At 43.7% G+C, this 23498-nt stretch overlaps 2 protein-coding genes across 4 annotated transcripts; both read right to left on the minus strand.

Moving 5' to 3' along the window:
- Nucleotides 1-68: 68 nt before the first annotated feature.
- On the minus strand, nucleotides 69-5219 carry LOC120590520 (short transient receptor potential channel 2-like). The gene is given in 6 exon segments (XM_039848318.1): nucleotides 69-344; nucleotides 1457-1521; nucleotides 1524-1611; nucleotides 2581-2793; nucleotides 4391-4588; nucleotides 4590-5219. Coding segments are annotated over 6 exon segments (1446 nt in total). The 5' UTR covers nucleotides 5196-5219.
- A 919-nt stretch (nucleotides 5220-6138) lies between these two features.
- Nucleotides 6139-23426, minus strand: XNDC1N (XRCC1 N-terminal domain containing 1, N-terminal like). Of its 3 annotated transcripts, none has more exons than XM_039847937.1 (10): nucleotides 22885-23421; nucleotides 18938-19111; nucleotides 17234-17375; nucleotides 16268-16423; nucleotides 15001-15161; nucleotides 11698-11783; nucleotides 11278-11450; nucleotides 9411-9483; nucleotides 7834-7961; nucleotides 6139-7139 (listed from the first exon to the last, which is right to left on the minus strand). In XM_039847937.1, the coding sequence occupies exons 2-10, from the start codon at nucleotides 18980-18982 to the stop codon at nucleotides 6907-6909; spliced, it is 1197 nt and encodes a 398-aa protein (XP_039703871.1). In that variant the 5' UTR covers nucleotides 18983-19111; nucleotides 22885-23421; the 3' UTR covers nucleotides 6139-6906. The 3 variants fall into 3 exon arrangements, with proteins under 3 accessions (XP_039703871.1, XP_039703870.1, XP_039703872.1); XM_039847936.1 differs by having other exon boundaries at nucleotides 15001-15179; nucleotides 22885-23417; XM_039847938.1 differs by lacking the exons at nucleotides 6139-7139; nucleotides 7834-7961; nucleotides 9411-9483; nucleotides 11278-11450; nucleotides 11698-11783 and adding an exon at nucleotides 11804-13430 and having other exon boundaries at nucleotides 15001-15179; nucleotides 22885-23426.
- Between the last annotated feature and the right edge of the window lie 72 nt (nucleotides 23427-23498).

The following is a 23498-nucleotide window of genomic DNA, read 5'->3' on the forward strand; positions in this document are numbered from 1 at the left end:
GAGTGAAGAGAAAAAGGTCCCTGGATGTGCTAGAGCCCAGAGGGATCTGGTTGTATGTTGAGAGGCATCTACAGGGGGAGGGAACCCCCCACTGGGGTACTTATCATGCAGAACAGTGAAGGAGACTCCGGAGGTGGACTGTCACAAATGAAAGGCCCCACACATGTATCTGTGACCCAAACCGTGTGTAGTGAAGTCTCCCAGAGGCTCTGGCTGCAGCCACGAAAGGTACTCAGCTGTGTCTCCATGACCAGGGACTCTCCCAGCAGGAAGATGAGGAACCACAGATAGGAAGTGGAGTGCAGCAGAAACTTCAGCACCAGGATCTTTAGCAGGCGACCCAGCTTGTGGGGAAGGAAGGAGAGCATGGCTCAGAGTCTTGTTCATGTCTCTGCCTCCCCTGGGAAAAATCCCAGAATGCTCAGCCCACACATGACTCCTTCTTTCACTCACTCTTTCATATCTATTGTCTTTTTCACAATCGCATGAGGTAGGTATTATTTCCATTTTATCAATTAAGGAACTAAAGATCCCAGAGGTAAAGTAACTTTCCCTTGGAGGTCCCACAGGCTCTTCTACCTCAAAACACAAAATAAAAATTAAATCCATCATCTTCTATCCCAAACTTATTCTTCCTCTTCTAGTGTCCCCATCTTAGAAAATGGCCTGGGCACCCAGGCCAGGTACCTTCAAGGCATCTCTACATTCTTTCTCACACACATACTCTGACAGTCTCCCTCATCCTGCCCCCTCCCTTAATCCATCCTTCACACCACTAGTAGAGAGAGCTTTCTAAAACAAAACTAATAGGATCACTCACTTCATTAAAAGCCTATCATGGTTTCCATCATTGCTTATAAGGCTCTGCGAGATCTGGCCCCTGCCTACTTCCCACTATTCGCTATTTGCACTTGTGCTTTAGCAGCACAGTATTCCTTTCAGTTTCTCTAATACTTTACGTTCTTCCTCCCCCGGGCCTGCAGATGTGCTGTTCCTGCTTCCTGGAACCCTGCTCTCCCTAGTCTTCTCTTGGTTAACAGGAATAGGGCTTGCTCCTCATTATATCCCCAGTGCCAGGCTCAATGCTTGGCTCCGAGTAGTCTCTTTAGGAAGTAATTGTTGAATGAGCAAATAAAAATATCTGGATCCACAAGGGCTCCCAATGAATTTGTAGGTTGGGGTGGGAGTCTCTTTAGGAGAGTATAGGGCCGTAATAGGATTCAGGTTTTGGAGGTAGAGAGTCCTCAGCTTAAATCTTGACTCTGTTATTTATTGTGTCCCCTGGAAAAAAAAGGATGCTTCTGTTCCCTGTGCCTGTAAAATGAAGGTACAATGCTTACCTTCCAGGGCCACCTCAAGTTACTTAATGGGAATGTTCCCAAAGTGCTAGGTCCAGGGCCTGGCATAAAATGTGTGCTCAGTAGGTGACAGTTAACATTAATTTTATTCTTAGTACGCAGGACTTGGGTGCCAGCCAGTAGCCAAGGCAGAGGAAGGGCATGGTGAGGAAGATGAGGAAGGCTTCCAGATGGTGGTACTTCCTTGCCAGCTGGCCAGGTTCCCACACCAGATGGAGGACAGTACTTGCTGGCAGATAGGGTGTGCTCCAAACTAAGAAGAAGTGGGGTGTGAGCAGAGGGGGTGGCCACCAGGCAGGGAGGAGAAAGGGGAAGCAGTTGAGTATATTAGCCCTTACTTCCCTACCATGAAGATGGAACCATGTTTCTTTTCTCCCCAGGCCAGCCAGCTCAGAGGAGAGAAAACTCACTTGCCATGTGACCTTGGACAGACCCTGCCCCTCTTTGGGCCTTGGTTTCCTAGTCTATAAAGGAGGAGCTGAACTCAGATTTTCTCGGACTTTCCAGACCCCACATTCTTGAATCTGAGTCAGGCAGCAGTAGATGGAACAGGGCACCCAAGTCCCAGAGCCCTCAGGGTTTCCTGTCTTCTTGGACATGTGAGACACTAGCTTAAATGGTTTTGGGGAGGGGAGGAACAGGAGAGTGGGGGTTGGTGTCTTAGGGGGCCATTATGAAAGCAGGTTTTTAGTTAAGCTCCTTGTGGGCTAGAATATCTGAGGATGTATGAGAGGGAGTAAGGGGCTTGGGGAGGCTAGAAAGGGTACTTGCCTTTAGCTTAGGGGCAAGGGCAACTATTGAGACAGGGAATAATGGAATCGCTTGATATCTAACCCTGACAGATCTAGGTTAATTTTGCTAAGTAGAGTGAGATGCTGAAGTCTAAGAACAGAAAAATACTGGGCCAAATTACTCAGCAGGCCAGAGGCAGAACTGAGTGTAAGACCCAGATGTCTGGAGTGCAGGTGGGGTCCTAGTGGACAATAGGACATTCAAGGGCTGGGGAGAGGTTAGAGGCTTAGATTGAGGGTAGGGAGAATGGGAGACCCATAAGACCAAGGGCCTAGAATAGAAGTGTGCTCAGAATCAAGTCTAAGAGGGTCCTGAGGACTCTCTAAGAGGGCAGGGAACGGACTTGCTTGGGGTTGGAGTGGGGATAACTAGAGATGGCAGGGCAAAGAATCAGGCTGGGGCAGGGGACGGTCAGTAGGACCCAGCTGACCCGCTTCTGGTTGTAGTTGATGGCCAGTCTCAGCCTCGCCAGGTTGGGGACACCTTCCTCAAAGGCCTGGGCCAGGCCCTCAGCCTCAGGCTCAGTATCGCTGTCCTTGCCCAGGTCATTGAGCACCACGGTGACCTTACTCTGGTCCCGGCACATGCCCAGCAGCTCAAAGCTGTAGTCCTGGCTCAGTGACTCCAGGGCAACGTACTTGGGCTGTAGGATCGCAGGTCCTTGTGTGCCTGCCACCTTGTGGACCCAGCCTGATTAAGTCAACCCTCCCAAGAGTGGGCCAGGGCCATCTCTGTCCTGCCTTTGAGCCATCACTTCCCACATGTGTGTCACCCTGGGTCACCCATTCCTTTCTCCTCTACCACCTCACCTCTTCTCCCTGCTATAATGAGGTATCTCCTGTTTCAATTTTGAGTAACTGATGCTGTCTCTGTCTCATCACTAAGTCATTCCAACCTAAATGCCTTTGTCACCATTGTCCATCCCTATACTACTTCCCTTTTCCTGTCCCTATATCTTGTCTCATTTCTACTCCTATTCTTCATGCCCTTCTCATGTTCGTTTATTCAATTTTCTTGAGCACCTACCTTTTGAGAGCCTGTGCTGGCAGTGTGAGGAGAGGCAGACATGAATACGGCAGACCTTGCCTTTACCCATCTTTTCCTTGGTCTTACTTGGGGTCCTAACCGCAGAGAGAATCCAGCCTAGGATTTTAGGAAGCCAGGTCTGAGTCTCAGCACTGTCTCTCAGGTGGTGTCACATTGGGTAAGGTTCTTTCCCTTTCCAGGCCTTAGCTCCCTTGCCAGAAAGGGAGATAATTCCTACTGCCTCTTTCCATGGGCTGCTGTGAGAATGGCGGGAGTCCCTTGGAAAGGACTGCTCTTTCCTGCTCCCTCTTCATTCTCTGATCCTTCCACAACCCCAGTGAAGGAGCAGGCTCTTTCCGCAGCTCGCCTGGCACAGGCCACGTCCTGCCTTAGGTCTCGTTTTAATATCCTTGTCTGTTTCCCCACTAATGGTAGTCTTGAGCATGAGACCAAGTCTGCCTGGCACAGAGGGAATGTCAGTGATGAGTGATGGATAAAACTGGACTGGTAGTGTTCAAGGCCTCTGACCAGTGCCCCCCGCTCCTATCACAGTTTCTGTCCCACAGAGGCCCCTGCATGTATTACCATGTCTACTTTGGCTACCTGAAAGCGTTATTTAGCCTGTAGTACTATCTCTTCACTTGTATTATTCACTTGTGTCACCAATATTAATCCTGTTTCTTCCAGAGTCTTCCCTGAATACAATAGCTGTAGCTTCCTGACCTCTCTTTCCTGGGCTTTAGAAGCTCTTGTAGTGCCATCTACATAGGCACTGAATGAAGCTGAGCATCCTGGGAGTGTCTTGTCTACCTCTCTGCCCTCTCCCTGCTTGTGTTCATGCTCTAGGTGGGACCACACAGTGGGGATTCAGAAGGATGGGTTCTACTGAATGTCATCTCCAAGTCTGTCCAGCGGCTTTTCTGTGTTCTCTCTCCTCCCTCAGACAGACCTGGGGCCCCCCTAGAGTGGTGTTTGTGCCATCCCCATAAGACAAGGTACTCCTAAAGTGATAGCTCTCTACCACTAATTAGAATGAATCCTCCTCAGGGTGGTATTCTGACTCCCCATAAAAATGAAGGTTTCCTGGGAATAGAACAAGACTTCATCTTTCTGTTGTTTCCCACTTCTCAGAACACTTACCATAGGCCCGACCATGCCCCAGTGAAAGGACAGATACTGGGCACTGAGGGCAAGGGAAAGTATCAGAGACTAACCTTAAACTCAGGCTCTTTACGTGCAAGGTGCCTGAGCTCATGGCTGAGCTGGAAGGCAGCCAGTGTGGCATCCTCACTGGCCAGTGAGAGGTAGGCCCTGCTGGCAATGCCATGGTAAATGTTGATGCAAGACAGGGAGAACTTCAGCAGGTCACAATGGCAGGCATTGCTGCACTCGAGGCAGGTACAAGAGACGGGGGTGGGACTGGGCGATGGTGTGGCGCTGGTCCATGAGCAGCTGCGCTATCTCATACAGGTCCTTCTGGCAGGCTAGGGGGAGTGGAGTGACACCAGGTACAAAGCAGGCACCATCAATTGATGAGCCAAAGAAAGCCAGTGAGAAAGACCTGGTGTCCACTTTGCGGCCCTTCTCTCGTTCCATCAGGCGACGCACTACTGCTGGCTGGTTTGTGTCCACTACCACTAGCAGTGCCTCGTGGATCTTCTGGAAGTCAAACTTGACACTGGCCAACAGCACATCAGTGATGGCCTCGTAGCCCAGGCGAGCAGTCCTGGAGCAGTCCTTGGCCTCCTCAACATTCCACAGGGGCAGGCCTGGCCTGCCGCCTGTAACCTCGACCCCTGACTCCAGTAGCTGCTGCACAAGGCCCAGCCGCCCCTCCTGGATGGCACTCAGGAGTGGAGGTGGGAACTTCAACTTTTTGTTCACGATCTCAATCCAGCTAGGCTGTGACTGGATGAAGGAGTGGAGAGGGTGAGTCTCCAAGTTTCTGATTCCTTTTGTTTTGGGGCCCCCCTTACCCTTCCATCTTAAAGCCCTTAACCCTCTAACCCCAGCAACCATTATATTCTTCTTTGTCCCAAACACATACTAACAAAAATTTTTAGTCACCACTTTATTTAGTGGGTTCTCAGGTTAGGAAAGTGATAGGAGTGGGTCTGATTGGAGGCCCCTTCCTCAGCACAACTACCGCCCTCACAGGAACCCCCACCCAGTGGGGCTGAATGTGGGTACCTTGAGAAAAGGGAGGTTAAAGCAGGTGGACAGGGCTACACTGGGAACCTCGCCCCACATGCAGGCATACAGGATCTGTCCAGGACCCAGCTCCCACCTTGTTGACTTCATTTCCTAGATGCTCATTCCTCTGGAAGTCCCAGAGCCTCTGAAGGACAGGTCAAGACATGTCCACACAGGAGGGTCTTTGAACAGGCTTTTCCCAGCCCCTCAGCTCTGTCCAGGCTTCTTAGCAGGATCCCAGCACTCTTCCTCCATTGATCCACCCCCACACCAGCTTTGTCCCCTCCTGTGTGGGGTGTGGGGTGGCGTTTCCCTCCCTCAGTGCTGCTGGTCCCTCTCTTCTACCAAATCCAGCCCATCCTCACTGCTCCCCTCTGCTGGACCCAGGCTCAGGGCCCCAAGGTTCTTCTCTCACCCACGTGGTAATGTCCACCACCTAGATGGCAGCTAAAATGTCCCTGTTACCACTGTGGGTCAGTTTTAACCACAGCCAGAAATGGAATCAGGACGGGGGATGGTAGGAGAGCAGAAGGCTTCTTACCATGACGGAGTCCATGGCTACACCCACCTATGCTGGCAGGGACCAAAGGATGGAACTCCTACTTGGTGTGCTCGCCTGTGTCCAGCTGCCTCTTTCCTATCCATCCAAAACCCTGCCCCGGGCCCTCCCTTTGCCAGGACCAGTTGCTCCCCCTCAGCCCTGTACCCTGGAGACCAGAGGAACTGGTGTTAGTGCCACACAATGAAGTCTTCTGGGAAAGGGGAAAGAGGATATAGTTGTTCAAAAAAGGTGAGAATAGAATTTAGATCATAGCTAGAGGCAACCTTAGAGACCCTCTGGTCTAATTGCCTCTTTGTACAGATGGGCACAAGTTTCCACAACAAGCCTAGAACAATTCTTTAGTCATTAACCCATCTGATCCCTATGATAGCTCTGTGAGCAGGAGGACAGAGGTTTTCTCACTGTTACTGAGGGTTAATTCTGAGTCTAAGATAAATAGTATGCTTCAAGTCATACAGTAACACCGTTACCTGATTATATCTAGGAAGGGAACCCACAAAGGATATGGAGAGTTAAGTTCATGGGATACTGGGGGTCAGTCTCATGCTCAAAAATCACTTTCACCTTTCCAGTAAACCACGGGATCTTATTTATCAGGCAGTGCTTCTCTTTTCACTGGGCCTCAGTTTCCCTTTCAGGAAAATGGACACAAGAACGCACACCACTTGTGGAGGGGAAAACATTCTAGACTGTGTCCCGAAGCCCTAGAGAGATCACCAGTTCTACCCCAGAATTTCCAAAGGGTAAAATGATGAAGCTGTCGGGAGAACATGGTGCCGTGGTGACGGAAGCCTTGAAAACTGGGAGTGGGAGGAAGGCTGGGCCCAGAGGTGCCCTCAGGCAGAGTCCTGAGGGACTGAGTGAAGGAAAGCAGAGAGGTGCTTGGCCTCATCAGCTCTGCTCACCTATCAAGAGACACACTTCCCAGTTTTAGTCACAGAGGGCAGAGGGGCCAAAGCCACAGGACCTCATGGCTCATGCCTGAGGGACCTCCCCACACCCACTGGCATGTTCTTCTACTTCTCCTGCTGAGAACTGCAATTGGCAGATAGGGCACTGGACCCAGGAAATAGGTGATGAGCTCTCTGAAGACACCCACAGTACTGATGGTGATGAAGATGGTGATGAGGAGGAAGAGGCTGGGTGACATGGGGAGGTCTCTCCACAAGTGGCAGCGTGCTGGGGAAGAATCTCAATGCTGAAGGAGCCTAAGGGGGAGAGAAGGAGGTAAGCAAAACTGGGCCTGCACCTAGACAAGATGCCATCCTAAGCAGCCTGTGGCGAGCATCTGTTGTCAAAATGCCGCTGTTTTCGCAGGAATTGAATATTTTACACTTGAGAGACACTATCCAATCATGAACCCACCAAACATTTACCAAGTGTTTACTCCTGCCTGACACGGCTAGGAGGTGAAGCCTGTAAACCCAGGCCTGCCCTTATGGACTGTAGCGTTAGGGGTCAAGATAAGCTGTAACCAGAATTAATCATGATACAAAGCAGAAAGTGAGAACAGCTAAGCCCAAAGGAATCAGAGAATGCTGCATGAGCTCAGTTGGGAGAGAGTATCTGAGAAGATTAGAGAAGACTTGGCAAATAAGTACCATTTGGACAGAGACTTAGAAAGTAGAATGTGGATATGGAGGAAAAAGTTATGAAAGAAATTCTAGCCCCTCTCTGATAGTGTTTTGTTTCATGTTTCTCCCAAGGACATAGCCCCTATCCCTTCCTCAGCTTGGCCAATGCAATATGAGCAGGTGCTCAATATAGACTTGTTTAACTGCAGAGCAGACAGAGCCCCAGAGTGCAAGTTCAGATGTTTCCTGGCAGCATTCCCAGATCTCCTGTTCCACCCTCGAGGGATGCCTAGCAGTTCCACAACAACCCTGTGCCCAAGCAGCTTACCTGCACAAATGGGGCACTCTCCACTATCCCGGACACCACTGCTTCGGGCCTGGGGTTGCTGGTGTCCTCTTCGCTCTGCTTTTGCTATCCCCCTCCTGTTTGGCTGAGAGTTGGAGTTTGATAAAGGCCTGTGAGAGAACAGTTAAAGACCAGCTATTAGCAAGAGGCCATAAGGGCTGAAGGGACTTTAAATTAGGGTGAAAAAAATATGGACTAGTTGATGTGGAGCCAGAAGCCCGGAGTTAGAGTCCTGGTTTTATCACTTGATGTATCAGACTTGAGGGAAGTCATTTAACCTTTGAGTCTGAGAACAGACCTTCTGTTACTGCATTCAGGACATTTATTATTATTTTTTTATTGCTATAGAATGCACATCGAATAAAATTCATCTTTTTAGAGTATACTATTCAGAGGTTTTAGGGTATTCACAAGGTTGTGTAATCACCAAAACTATCTGATGGCACATTTTTATCACCTCAAGGAGAAACCCTGAACCCATTAGTAGTGACTCCCCATTTCTCTATCACCACAGTCCCTGGCAACCACTAGTCTATTTTCTGTCTCTATGGATTTGTCTATTCTTGGCATTTCATATAAATGCAATCATATAATATGTGGTCTTTTGTGACTGACTTCTTTCACTTAGCATGTTTTCAAGTTTCATCTATGTTATAGCATGGATCAGTACTTCATTCTTTTTTCATGGCCAAATAATATCCCATCATACAGCTATACCACATTTGTTCATCTGTTCATCAGCAGATAAACATTCAAGGTGTTTCTACTTTTTGGCTATTATGAATAATGTTGCTATGAGCATCTGTCTATTTATTTTGTGTGAACACCAGTTATCAATTATTTGGGTTACATTCCTAGGAGTGGAATTGCTGGGTCATACAGTAACTCTAGCTTTTTGAGTAACTGTCAAACTGTATACTAAGGTGGCTGTACCATTTTACATTCTTATCAGCAATATATGAGAATTCCAATTTATCCACATCTTTGCCAACACTTGTTATTGCCTTTTTGATTATAACCATCCTAGTGGGTGTGAAGTGATCATAGTGGTTTTGATTAGCATTCCTCCGATGGCCAATAATGTCGAGCATCTTTTCATGTGCTTATTGGCCATTTGCACATCTTCTCTGGAGAAATGTCTACTTAGATCCTTTGTCCATTTTAAAAATTAGGGTATCTTTTATTGAGTTATATATTCTAGGCACAAGTCCTTTATCAAATATATAATATGCAAATATTTTCTTACATGTTCCGGCGGTTGTCTTTTTCTTTTCTTTATAGTGTCCTTTGAAACAGAAGATTTAAATTTTAATGAAGTCCGTGTACTCATCTTCGGATTCTGGTTCACTACAGGGCTACTCCCTTGCCTAGCTCCAAGCCTGACAACATGTGGACAAGGATATCTTTTTCTACTACCCTCTAGGTCCAGATTGTGAGATCAAGATCCAGACATAGGATACTCGCTGACTTAACTGAAGTGTGAGTAGGGAAGAAAGACAGGTGCAGAGAGGCAGTAAGGTTTGGGGAGGTGATCTGGTCTTTCAGGTTGCCCTACTTACCTGCGGGCTTGTATTTTCCGTCTCTTTGTCCTGCCCACATCATTCTCTGACTTTTGCTCCTCTAGTCTGGGCTCTGTGTGAGAAATGCTCATTCAATTTAGCTCATTAACAAAAGGGTGTCTTCACACATGATGTTCCTTTTAAGAATATTTTTTTCTATCCTCTTTTCTTAGTTAATTCTCACTCTCTTAAGTTTTAGATGAAATGCTAATTCTTGTGAGAAACTTTCCCTGGGTTCTTCAATCTAAATCTGGTCATCCTATCCTGCTTTGCCTTTGAAGCACTTATCACAGTTTTACACTTTAGATTTTCTTGTGTGACATGGACACATGTCTCTTCATTAGGGTAGGAACATTGCTATTTTATTTACTAGGCCCCTAGTATCTCTGGCACTTAGCGCAGAGCCTCACACATAGAGATGTTCAATATCTGTCAAACGAGTGGTCGCAACACCTAGAAATAACCATTTATCTAGCTATTCAGAACTTGTGAAACCCTTTGTATAGCATTTAATATACTTCAGTGTTTTCATAGCTCCAGTGCCCAGCATATTGGTTGCCCAAAAAAGGTCAGTTCCTTTCCCATTCTCTACCTCTTGAAATAATAAACTACATCCTTCCTTATATGGTAGGTGGCTTCTGAAATGAGTCTCACTGATTCCTGCCTCCTGTTATTCATGCCTCCCCTTGTGTGTGGGCAGGACCTAGTAACTTGCTTCTAATGAGTAGAATATACAAAAGTGATGGAATGTCACTTCTGTGATTAGGTTACAAAAGATTGACTCTTGCTAGCACTCTCTCTCTTGCCCTCTAGCTTCCTCACTCTGATAAAGCAAGCTGCCATATTGTGAGACGCTCTATGGAGAAGCTCTCATGGCAAAGGAACTGAGAGAAGCCTCAATCTAACAGCCCACGAGGAACCAAATCCTACCAATAAGAATGTGATGAGGGAGCAAGGGAGCAGATCCTTTCCAGTTAGGCCTTGAGATGATTGTAGCCTTGTGACAGAACCGGAGCCAGAGGACCCAGTTAAGCCACACCCAGATTCCTAACCATGAGGAACTGTGAGATAATAAATATTGTTTTAAGCCACTAATTTTGGGGTAATTTGTTATGCAACAATAGATAACCAATGTACCCTATTTCTGCAATGAGATGACATTCTCATTATTTCACTAATTTTTTCAGTTCTTTGAAGTGACAGATAAACCATTTCCTTTTCAAAAAATTTCCCAATAAAGCAATGAGTGAAACCAAGAGTTTTCAATGAGAACTCTACTTGTTTTCCTTCTCTTGCTGTCAAGAATAGTAAAAAGAACAAGAGATCTGGAATTCAAATCTTGGCTCTGCCACTTATCAGCTGTGACTCAGAGTATTTCATCACTCTGAACCTTGGGTTCTTCTGTAAAATGAGTATAACAGTACCAACTGCATAAATTTGTTGGAACATTAAATAGATAGCAATATCTGGTGTAAAGCAGGAACTCCAAAATGTTTAATCCTTTCTTCCTCTGTGATAAAACCACACCATGTCCCTACTTTATTTCTCCAATAAGCTCCATACACTACCACCCTGACTGAATTGTCCTTCTGAGATGATCACAAGAGGCCTAAATACTATTTGATTTAACTCTTTCACTTTGAAGATGAGGGAGTTGAGGCCCAAAGAGATAAGGATTCCTGGGCCAGTGCTCTTTCAATTATTATATGATGTTTGAGCTCTCTTCTGGTAACATGACACTGACAATTGTCTTTTTTACCCACATGAAGTCCTATTTGTGAGTCACCTCATATAGTAGAGGCAGATTCAAGGAGGAAGGATGGTGCCAGGGAGAGCAAGGAATCAAAGGTAGGTCATGGGGCCTCACCTGTGCTGTCTGGATGACTGGGACCTGGTTCTGCAGGGTTGTTTTTTGGGCTTGTCACGCTGGCTGGAGGCACCCTGCGGGCAGCGGAAAGCACCATGCAGGCTGAACGCCCCAAAGTCCCTGGCTGCAGCTGCTTTAGGATATTCCTAAGCTCTGAAATTTCTTTGGTACTCCTGCAGGGAGATGGAGAGTACTTAGTTTCATTCAGAACAGAGACTCCATCCTGCTCACCCAAGTCAGTGGCATCTAACCAAGAAAGCTAGTTTGATATACAGATAGGGTTAGGGCCAGAGCATGTGATTAATTGAGAGAACCCAGGTGGGGCTTGTGTGCCTGTGAGCAACTTGGTAGCCTTTCTTTTGCAGGAAAATGAACTGAGAAGGGGCTGGGAGACTTCCATTCCAGCTGGCAGCTACGTACGTTTGGGGATCTGGGAAGAATGTCCTCCGGATGGAAGGATTAGCCATCCAGGGGCTGGGCCCAGACTCAGGAGTATCAGAAGGGCCCTGAGAAGAAAATGGAGAAATATGAATTATAGACATTCACCACCAGGGGACACTGCCACCTAGTGCCACGGATGCTCACAAATCTGAGGACTTCAGCTTAGTGGGTGAGTGTATCTGCTACAGCTTGTTCCGAGCACCTTGATTTGTGTGTGCACACTCTCTTCCAGCTCTAAGATGTGAGGTTCAGTGATTTTGTATACTTAATTCCCCAATGCTAAGGGTTTTTTCATGATCCTGAAAGACTCTAGGATAACAGAATACATGCTACTGGGAAAAACAGGGCTATGGGACTGATATGTGCAAACTTCTGAAAGCATGTACATAAATTTGTGCATATATAAAATTGATTCGTGTAGGTACAAAACTCAAATCACTCATTTCTCTTTATACACCTATGTGAGAGAAACAAATTATACACATGAATTTCTTTATAGTCAAAAATAGGTCTATTTTGAACTATTTGGGGACATTTTTATCATTTTTCTTTTCTAAATATTGTTTAATTTCCAGTATGATTTATGAGAATAATTTTGTTCACCTGCAGCTAAAAACCTATCAATTTTAGCCACCATTTCTAGCCATCTATAAAAAGAGACGTGTTAAGTACATATGCGAATATACATATCACATGTCTCTTTCCAGCATTAGCCACTATACCTAACTCATAGGCATTTACAAACCTCTCTGCTTCTAATTCCAGAAATATCTATGTGCAATAATCACACAATAGATCATTTCTATATAGGTTTTATTTATGTGGAATGCTAGTCTTCTTAATTCTTTGTCAGCATTCAATTTATCTGTGTCAGCCCATCTGTGGCTATTTCCTTTTTTATTTTTTCAAATTTCCTTTGCTTCCTCAAATTTAGAAATAATTAAAAATTTTTTTCTTTAATTTTTTAGCTCTGAGATTCTCTTAAAGGTAAAAGTCATGCTTTCTCATAAAGCATGACTTTGGCCTTATTCTGTAAGTTTGAGAAGTAGTATTTTTATTCATATTCACTGTTTAAAATTTTTTAATTGCCATTACGATCTCATCTTGGACTTAGCATTAATTTTGAAATATTTTGCTTACTTTATCAGGGTTTTTATTTTTTCTTTACCTTTTCTTATAAATTTTAGAGTGAATACTACTAGAAAGGGTAACTGGCTGAGTGTGTAGAGATGGTTATTTAACCAACTCTAACTGAGATTAATCATTAGGAAATGAGCTCCTGAGCACAGGCTAAGTCAAGTCAGGTATCCTGGGTTCAAATCCACTCCAAGAATTAACTGAGCAGTGTGACCTGGGACCTCTCAGTAAACTTCTCTATGCTTCTGTTTCCATCCTAGAAAACTGATGATCATAAAAGACCCTATTTTCACAAGGTTAAAAGCCCTTATATTTTGCTTTCACTGTAATTTACTATTAGAATGATACATTAGAAAAAAAGCCTATGGCATTTTAGACATCCTAAATTATAAAATTGAGTGCCATCAATTTGTTTCCATGTATTAACCCTCTCTTGTTGAAATGTTTCAGGATCTCCTTTCCCTGTGGTTTGAGGTACCTGCAACATGTTTCATTCGGCTGTTGATATTCAATGCCTTTCTGATGTTATTGCTCTGGAGTTGCTGACTCCCTTCCTTCTTGATCCCACCATGGTCCTAAAGGTGCAGAGTAATTTAGATGGCCAAAATGGTAAAGACTCCACGAAGTCCTTATTTATCCTATAATTACAGAGACCATATGTTTTGGTTTGCCTGGGACAGTCGTGCTTATGTCTGTTGTCTCAGTATAATTTTTTTCTCAGTATAATTTTTAATAGCACTCTTTTTTGCTCTCAAAGTGTCTCAGTTTGGACGATAAATGTTATGGTGATCCTATCTACAATTCCCCTTTGAAAGGTCATTTATATAATGAACATGTATATTCAAAGCCTATTTTGTTCTAGCTGCTAGGAATACATTATGGAACAAGAAAAACAGGTTCCTAATCTCACAGTTTCCATTTTATTGAATAGCCAGCGCCACAGGGCTCTAGGTCCATTCATGTCAGCTACCAGCAGTGCGATAGGGGGACCTGGAGATCTGGAGAAGCACACTGAACTGCTTCCACGCGTCCTTTTGCATTTTTCAGCCCTTTCCACAATGGAAGAATAAATCTCAGACCAAGTTCTACTTGTCTCAGCTATCTGGGTCTCTTCAATGCTGAATTACAAAAGCATCTACTCCTCTGTCTGCTCTGTTTTCTTTTTCCAATGTCTAATCTAGTCTCTTCTTTTTCTCAGTAACCTCAACAGGAGTGACGCCTGTGAGGCTCACTCCTAGGGACTGAAATTCTTTTGGTTATGTCATGTTTCTAAAAATGTACAGTGTTCAGAGGAAGCACTGTGGTGTAATGACAGGAGACCCGATTTCTAGTCCCTACTCTTTTGTGACTCTGTGTGAATTCGAATAAGTAAGTTTCCCTATCTGAGATGTAAAATGAGGTGGATAGGATTTGATGATCTTTAGGTATTTTTTTCATCTCTAGAATTCTATGACTCTAGGATTGTGTGATTATATCTTCGTATCTGTTTGACAGTGAATTATGGTGGAGGGTACTGGCTTGGAAAGATAAATGGAGACACCACTGACAAGAAAGTAGAAGTCAGAATAGGCTTAGGAAGAAAAAATAACTAGAAAACTGGCTAAGAAAAGTGGGGATAAATTGACCAGATACATACACATAGCCAGAAACCTTTACATCTCTTAGGAGTATTTGTGTGTTATGCAGGGAGAGAAAGCAGGGGAACACATGAAATTGCAGAGCAGATATCTAAGAATATAACTGGCTTTGCTAGGCAGGTGGGTCAGGGAACAATTGACAGAGGGGCTGTAAATGAACCCTTGGACTTTCAGGTGCTGGAAAGAAAAGTGTGAAGAAAGCTAGAGCCCCCTAAGAACCTAAGAACAAAGTATGAGATTAAGTTTGAATCCAAGAAGAATTTTGATGTGACTAAAAAACAAATAGTTCAACAGCTTCGTGCACATGATATTGAAGGCTCATTTGATTGAATCTTCCATATATGAAAGGGAAAGAGTTCACTCCTACCTGTAAGGGCAGCAAGCCCATTCATGTTTGTGTTTGAATGTATGTGTGCATGTGTCTATTCCTTAATCAAGCACCAATTTCCTAACAAGAAACTGAAAAGGATGGGGAAATATTAAGTCCTTGCTCCACCCTTGTACATACCTGGCTCAGCCCAGAGCTCACAGGGGCTGAGGGATCTATCACAGGGTCATCTGGGGAGTCCAGAGAGGAACGCACACGCAGGAAGGCCAGGCCGAAGGATTGATAACGTGTGAAGGGTTGGGAGCAGGTTAGGCGAAGTCGATCCCATGACTCACCTGAAGCTGGAGCCAGGAAATCATCTTGAGGAAAAGAAAATATGACGGGGAGGAAATACATGAATGGGTGGGAGAAAGGAAGAGAAAGCCAATACTGACGGGGAGAAGAAAAGACAGGGACTATGTAGAGTAACCAACAAAAGAAGAATGGAGGTTATCAGTAACTGACCTTTCCGGCCTTGGTGCTCAGGGTTTGGCAGTGCCAAGCAGGCCACTCGGGGCCCTATTAGACCCAGTGCCTTGCCTTCACACCATCATTCCTCTCTGTCACAATTCCATACTGTTCCCAGTGTGAGTACATCCCTATTCTTCACCTCTCCAGAGGCCTTATCAATGTCTCATTTTTACAGCAGATACTTGTAGTGTTGGGGTCTGGGATGTCCACTTGCCCAATGGATTAGCTGAGCTACATCAACCCTTCCTGGACCATGAGACCTTGGCCTCCCTCATGGCACTACATGTCCTGCACATTCATGCACATTATCACAAACTAGTACTACAAATCTTTCTCACCTTCAATTCCCAGCACTGTTTAGCAGTACTTCATCTTTTCCACCTTGTATGCCCCTCCCATATCACTTTTCCTTCACTTTACAAACACCTCCAATTTAAACGCAGACAAATCCTAAGTCCCTCGAGGCCAGCAATCAGATCCTATGCTTCTTCTGCAATTTCTAGTGAACACAGAGATTTGCATAGACCATAACTCAGGAAACACTATATGCTACATAACTATGACCATCATATAGTCTTCTATCACTTATATAAACATTCATCCAAGACTAACACATATATTCACACTTACACTTATACAAACACAAACACACTAATCACAAATGTGGGTTCTACATCAGGCTTCACAAAATCACAATCACATGTTATGTGTAAATATAAATCATAGTTCATAACTATCCCCAGCTATCATGTATTCTCATCATGGAGAAGTCACATACTAACATTAACTACCCTGTCCCCACAACAGATATAACTAAACCCCTGTATAGGCTCCCTCCCACCTGCCAGCTCCTAAAGCCCTCTAGAGTACTGCAGCTCTCCTTCTCATAATCTCTCTCCCTCAATCTCTTTCTCATTTGTGCTTTTGCCCACCTTACCATCTTTAAACATGCGGACCCCCGAGCGGTTTTTTCCCTGCTTTGAATCAGCTAGGGACATTAGCATGGTTGCAGGGAGCAAGGTGACAAAAGGTCTGTCCAGGGACCAGGAAGAACGGCCCACATCAATTTGCAGGAAAGCACAGCCACAGTTACCTGGGGGCAAAAGGTTGAGAGAAGGATAAGGGTGATGGAATGACAGGGGCTCCTCTGATTGTACACAAGGGAATCAGATAGGAAGAGGACATTCCTCCATTCTAGAGCTAATTGGAAGCCCAGAAAAGTCAAGCAAAATGGTGAGCCAGTAACTAAAGTGGGATGAGACCTCAGCCCACTAAATGACAATGTGAAGGTTCGCCATGTTCCTTCCAGCCAGAAACCTTCCCCTGACTGAAGAGACTTGCTGCTCTCCTGTCCTCTGGTGCTGGCGGGCAATGCCAAACTCTCTCTCTCTTAAATTCTTACTAGGGAGCCTGACCGCTCTCTGTCCTGACAGAGTGGAGACCAGTGGTCTCTGGAAGCTCTCTAGTCCAGAGAATTCTAAGGCTAAGCTTCTCAACTCATAAACTCCTACAGTCTTCCCGATTAGCCTGCAGTTTATCCCCAGCATCCTTCTGACACTGATATTCAGAGGTTTATATAGATTCTATTTGTTGGCATTTATAATTATGTCAATGTCCGAAGGCTTCACCCAGACCAATGAGATCAAAGCAGGGCAGGTATCTTGTATAATTCAAAGAATGCCATTTGTACTGAATTCTACATGAATGGAATCCTAAGTTTACCAATACCGCATACCTGCTCTGAGGACAAGGGCCACGTTTCCCCTTCAAACATGGTAGGGGAAGGCTGCCACTAAGGCTGCTCAGCCAGACCGAATCGAGACATATTGGAGGGGCATTTGGAGGAGAATGTTACTCCTATGTTCTCCTGCAGAGGTTCCTAAGCCCCAGAGAACTCACTCACCCACATCGATGTAGCTAATGGGCACTGCCCTTTCCAGCTGTAGTTCTGCTTTCAGTTGCCCACTCTTGTCCTGAGGGCAGCTGAGCCAGGGTCCCTTCTGACTGTCTGGGTTCAGCAAGTTCTCCACAGGATACTTGGGATCCTAAGTCAGAGAGAGGAGAAAATCAGGAACCCCACTGAACCCAAGGGAGAAAAGGGTGCCCATGAATGAGAGACCCCTACACTCCCAAATCTTTCCAGGCATCCTAACATGATAGGAAAGGCACTAGATGGGAGTCCATAGGAATGCAGCTACCATGTGTAAGGGATTTACAGACCCCATTTACTTCTCCTTCATTTACCAGAGTACTTCACTTAATTATCAGGACAACTTTAGGTGGTTACTGTTATTGCTTCTCAGTTAACAGATCAATAAATTGAAGCTTAGGTTCAGAAACTTCCCCAAGGTCACAAGGCCAAGTAACCAATCACAGCCACGACTTCCAGATTTCTGAATCCAGAGCTCTTAACCACCACACTATATTATTTCTTTTCATTTATAAGGTGTTTTCGCAGACATTTATTTATCTCCAAAGTAACCCTATGATGTATGAAAGGCAAAGATTTTGATTCTAAGTTTACAACTGATAGTTAGAAATAATTTGTTCAAAGGATATAACAGCAATACTGAGATAGAAATTTCTCAGTTCTAACAGAAGGTCAGATATTTTTTGGTGGAAAGGCCTTGAACAAACTACTTTCTCTCTTTGGATCTAAATTTCTGCATCCATAAGTAAAGGGGGGAGACTAGACTTGTGGCTTTCAATCTTGTTTTTTGTTTTAGCAACAAAATCCTTCCTTTTAACTGAAGTCTAATAATAAAGTGTATGTGTGTGTGTTTTCAATAAACGAAAGCAGGTCTCTGGTTAAAGCACAGGTTGGGGGAGCCTAGAGACATACTTGTCCTATCTTCCTTCAATTTCTAGAAGCGGTTCCCCACATAGTACAGTTTGAAAACCATAATATTAGATGACAGCTAATGTTCTCTGACATTTTGTAAGAGAACATAGGCTGAGACTATGAAGAAAATAATTTAGGCTGACCATGTAGGTAAGGAGGATAAGGGTAAAGGAGAGAAGTAACTTTTTTTTTTTTTTTTTGGATGAGGATAGGGGAGAGAAGCGGAAGAGGTATGGATAAGGATACACAAGGAAAGGGAGAAAAGAATTAGGAAGTCGCGCCAAGGATCACAACAATGGATTAGTGTTAATAATTGGGATTATCAGCATTTCCTGAAAGTGGACTTTTAGGGAGGAGGCTGAAATCACCTTTGCTGCTGGTGGTGATATTCTCACAGGTCAGAGATGACCTTGAGTGTCCTGGCCTGTTCTCAATGACACAGTGACTAAACTGTGCTTCTGGGAACCTCAGAACAGACTTTGGTCCTATAGCTTTGCCAGCTCCCACAAAACTATGAGTGGAATTCTGAGGTTGTTTCCTTCTTTACCTTTAATTCCAGGGAACATTTCTCTTATGTGTCCTGCATCGTTTTGGGAGCAGCCTGAGGGCAAAAGCTGTGTTTCTCCTTTCAACTCTGGACTCTCAAAGAAGGGACAATGTCTCTTTTGTTAGATTGGGAGTTACCTGAAAGTGGAGCCAAGTCTCCTATTTTTTTCACTCCTTTCTGTCACCAAGAAAAAAAATCATACCTGCTAATTAATATACCTGAGAAGAATAAGATACCACGTGGCTGATCTTCACAGGAGCCATGGTGGGCTTAGCAGCTGTCCCAAGTACAAGGCAAAAATGCTTTCTCCTGAGATTTCTTCTGTCACCACTTTGGCAGTGCCTGTTTTGGTCTCGTAGGCTTCCAGAAGAGAATGAATCCTCATGTTAGTCCTAAAGAAGAGAACAAAAGAAAAATAAACTAGTTATGGCTGTTTCTCTGGTAATAGGAGTTATTCGCAGCAGTCAGTCAGACTTTTTTTGATGACCATAATGGGCTTGGGTAGGGATGGTGGGCAGGGACCAGATCTGGACCAGCTGATGAGATTCCAACAAACCTCAAACAACTAGAATGCAACTGTAGGGCAATAAGCAGCAAGTACAAAAGATATGTTAATATATCAATGTTGGATTTATATGGAGGTGAGCTCCTAAGGGCATGGATTGTGCCTTAAGTCATTCTTCTTCATATCCCTAGAATCTGGCACATAGCAAAGATGTGCAACAAATGTTCAACTAAATATATGATAAAGTCCCTTTTTTTCTTCCCATAAAATCTTCCTAAATTAGCTTTTCATTTAGTTACTCCTCTACTAGAATTATTCACTTGCTTCCTGATGTATGCTAATTCCTAGCTACAGGGTAGGTTCATAATGAATATTAATTCAGCTCAGCCCCTCAAACATCTACAATGTAGATCTCTACATTTCCTGCTTCATCTCAGAGGATGTATTTTACCTATCAATGTTTTGTTTATTAATTTAATGTTAAAAGTGCATATGGGTATTTGTACTTTGTATTTTGGTAAACTTTTTATGGAATATTTTAAATATATGCAAAAATATACATATTAGTAAATGAACTCTCATGCATCCATCATCTCGCTTCAACAAATTGTTGGCCAGATGATTCCTGAATGTCTATATATGGATCTCTCTCCAATATTTATACCTTGCCCATTTTAGTCATTTGTTACCCACCTGATGCCTAAATATGGCCCATGACATACTCCTAGCCATAATGGTCTTCTTGCTTCCTTCCCATCCCCCAATTTTTTTCCCACCTCCAAGAATTTGCTCATGCCATTGCTTTGCTTGGAATGCTTTCCATTTCCCACTTGTCAAATCAAATGCATCTTTGATGCTTAACTGTCAACTCTACTCTGTTCAACCATCTCAAGATGATAGCTCCATCCTCTCCATTCTGTATTAGAATTATCTGGGTATATGTCTTATGTCCCTTGACCAATTATATGCTCTTGGAGGACTGGCTTCATGTCTGATTCATTTCTGTATTTTCAGTGTAAGAGGGATAAATATATAGTTCTAGATTAGCAAATGTCTGCTAAATGAATGACCATAAAAATTGAGCCCCAGAGAGCCAGCATTCATGGAGTGCTCAGAATAGGGTAGACTGCTGCAACAAACTCTTAGCGAATGTTATCTAAAGCTCAAACATTCCTCACAGGTCACATTCAATATGCTGCAAAGGCTCCAAAAAGAAAAGAATGCAGGATGAGTCCTGAGTCATTTCTCTATGCCTCCAGAGTAATTAGAGCTGATTATTCCCACTATAGAAGCTCACTGAACATTCACGAGTTTTTCCTATTCTCTTCTAGATATTAGAAATATAAAAATAAGTAAGATATGCTCTCTGTTTTGAAGAAACTCCCAGTACACATTTGTGATTTGATGTGAAAACTCCACCATCTCTCATCACTAACATACTGATGTCTGACCTAGCCAGCCCCAAAACTACACTCTAGGCTTAGAGACCTTGAAGCTGTCAACCTTGGATATTTCAGTTAGTTAATATTTTGGGGGTTGTCTAGTAGGTACCAGGCATAGTACTAGGTGCTACATATACAGTGGTGAATAGGACACATACAATCTTGCTCCTCAAGATTACTTTCTATCAAATTGCTTGTAGTTCTCCAAGGATTAAGCACTTTCTAACCTTCTTGCCCTAGTATACACTGTTGTTCTTGTTTTTTGGCAATGGCTTGTTTACCCTGTGAGTCTCCCCACTAAGAAGTGAGTACTTAGAGGATATGGATTTTTGTCATGTTCATCATCTCCCACACCTCAGAGAGGTGCTGAAATACAGTAGGCATAAATAAATAGCCAGTGAAAATAGTAGTTTATTAAGTCAATAGAAATCCAATCAGAATTTCAGTATAAGTTTCTGGCAAACATGACAAAGTCATCAAACAATAAAGAGACACAAGTTGCTAAGACAATTCTAAAAAGTTCAAAGCAGTGAGGATAACCTCCTTTAAAAAAATTGCAAAGTCACAATAATTAAAATGTACTGTCTACAGAAACAAGCACATAGATTCCAGAAAGATTCATATAAATGGGAATTTGCAACCTGTTAAGTTAATTGTAAGATAGAGCAGAATCATGATTCTGTCAGAAAAAAAAGATGATTAAATGGTGCTCAGAAAACTGGTTCACGATGTCAAGAAAAATAAAAGTAGATCCCTACCTCATAACGTATTTTAAAAATTATACTCAAATGAATCAAAGACAGAAACATGAAAAATGATTTAAGATAATATGAACAAGGTTGAAATACAAATGACTAAAAGAAGAAATTCATAACATATAAACTTGGATAGTATTCAGAATGTATATTTTTAAGTACTATAAATCAGTAAGAAAAGGATGAGCAGTCCAATAGAAAACTGGAGAGAAGATATAAACATACGGTTCACTTAAGATGAAATCTGAATGACCAAAAACCCATATAAAAAATTCTCAGCCTCCCTGGTAGTAAGGAAATTACAAATACATCTTCCTCTGAGACTGAAAAAATGTTTAAAGTCTACAATGTAAAGAATTGGCAATAATATGGGGAAATGGGCCCTCTCATAAACACTCCCGCACAACTTAATTCTGATCAGCTACATTTCAAGAATAGCGACATGTGGCTAGTAGTTAACTTATTTGAAGAATGCAGTTCTAGAGGGACTCACATGTGCAGAAAAAGACACATGTAATGTTTCAAATAGCAAGAACCATAAAACTCTAATGTCCATTAGTTGAAGAATGGATAAATGAAATGTTATATATCATACAATGGACTACTAAATAACAGTTAAAAGAATAATTAGATGTAAATATACATAAACATGGGCGGCCCTCAAAAGATAATTAATTATAGTTACATAGAAAATAGCACATATATTCATTATAAAACAAAGTGAAACAATACAATACTTATAGTTTGTGAATACACATAACATTTTTCAATGGACTGGGAGAATACGCAACTAATTATAATAGTTGCTTCTGGGAGGATGAAAGAGTAATTGGTCTAAGAGGAGAAGACACAGATAAGCTCTATTTTTTACCAGTATTTCATCTTTTTAAAAAATGAGGAAGCAAATAGATCATTTCAATAATCAATTTGGGGTGATGGGTATACGGTGTTCATAATACTCTATATTGTTTCACATAATAAAAATAATTCTCATTTTAAGAAAGTAAGATGGCTGTAGATGGTGTTAAGTATTACTCTGTAACTTCCTGACAGCCCCAAATACAGTTGACTGGCATTCTAGTACTTTTGTGAGCTCACAGGTCATCCTAGCCCTGTTCATCCAATAGATCCAACGGGGACGCCTAGAAGGCGTGAAAGCAGGAGCCGCAGGCTTGCGAGGTCTCTGCTCCAGATGTACAAATAAATTGGGGTGCAGCACAGTGAATAAGGTGTATAGGATGGGGGAAAAGGTAGAGACTGGGGACGCAGTATGTGAGGTAGGAAAGAGTACCGAGATGTGTGAAATAGATCGGGAGACGTGAGAGCCTAAGCAGCAGTTTGGATGCCAAGACTCCAGCTCTCAACTTCTGAAGCCTAAGCTGCGCGACTACTTCCGCGGTTCTTTGGAACGTACTATTCTGTCCACTTTCTTGGTGCCACCCCTCCTCCCTTTTGGTCATTACCTTCCCCATCAAGAACCCTCCAACGCCCCTCACCAGGGACAATGAACCTCGAAGAGCCACCGCAGCCTCAGATCTTGGATCACAAACTCATTCTCCCGCCAATTCGGCCCTTGACCTCCGCCTTCTGACCCGGAGCGCTACTCTTCCGCTTCTCGAAGCCTGGGAATTCGTCCCGGGGCCTCAAGAAGTCGCTATTTCTGAAATATGACTCCCACCAAGGCAAGAAGGCAGGTGCTCTGGCCAGTAATATACACTTGTGCGTTTTCTGTATAGAAATCTCCTGGCGAGAGAGCAGAATTAAAACTTCCAGGTCAGATTCAATGCGTTCTGGGAAATATAGTCCTTAGACTGCACGCCTCACTCTTTGAACCCTAGAGTGAGGGAGCGTCTCAAAAGTTGATGGTTTAGGGACTCTTCTCCGGTTCTCCAAAGGGGAGAATGGGGGAAATATTTGCACTTGAAAACAAGACAAGCCCAACTTCTCATCTTCCAAGAACTCTCCCCTGCCGAAGCTTGGAAGGGCATGGGAACCGTCCCTCCTCGACCTTTAAGTGAGTAGCAGGTAGACGGTCTCTTAGTCCCCGCCAGGTCTCCGCCTGTGTTGATGTCCCGCC

The sequence above is a fragment of the Pteropus medius genome, unplaced genomic scaffold, assembly GCF_902729225.1.
Source record: "Pteropus medius unplaced genomic scaffold, Ma_sr-lr_union100, whole genome shotgun sequence".
In the NCBI taxonomy this organism is placed as follows: Eukaryota; Metazoa; Chordata; class Mammalia; order Chiroptera; family Pteropodidae; genus Pteropus; species Pteropus medius.

Coding starts and splice junctions, on each gene's coding strand:
- XNDC1N (XM_039847936.1), bottom strand. CDS start 18,982: ATGGCTCCTGTGAAGATCAGCCACGTGGTATCTTATTCTTCTCAG. Junction 17,376..18,937: donor TGGTATCTTATTCTTCTCAG/GTATATTAATTA, acceptor TCTCTGACTTAG/GATCCCAAGTATCCTGTGGA. Junction 15,180..16,267: donor GGTCCGCATGTTTAAAGATG/GTAAGGTGGGCA, acceptor CTTTTCCTCAAG/ATGATTTCCTGGCTCCAGCT.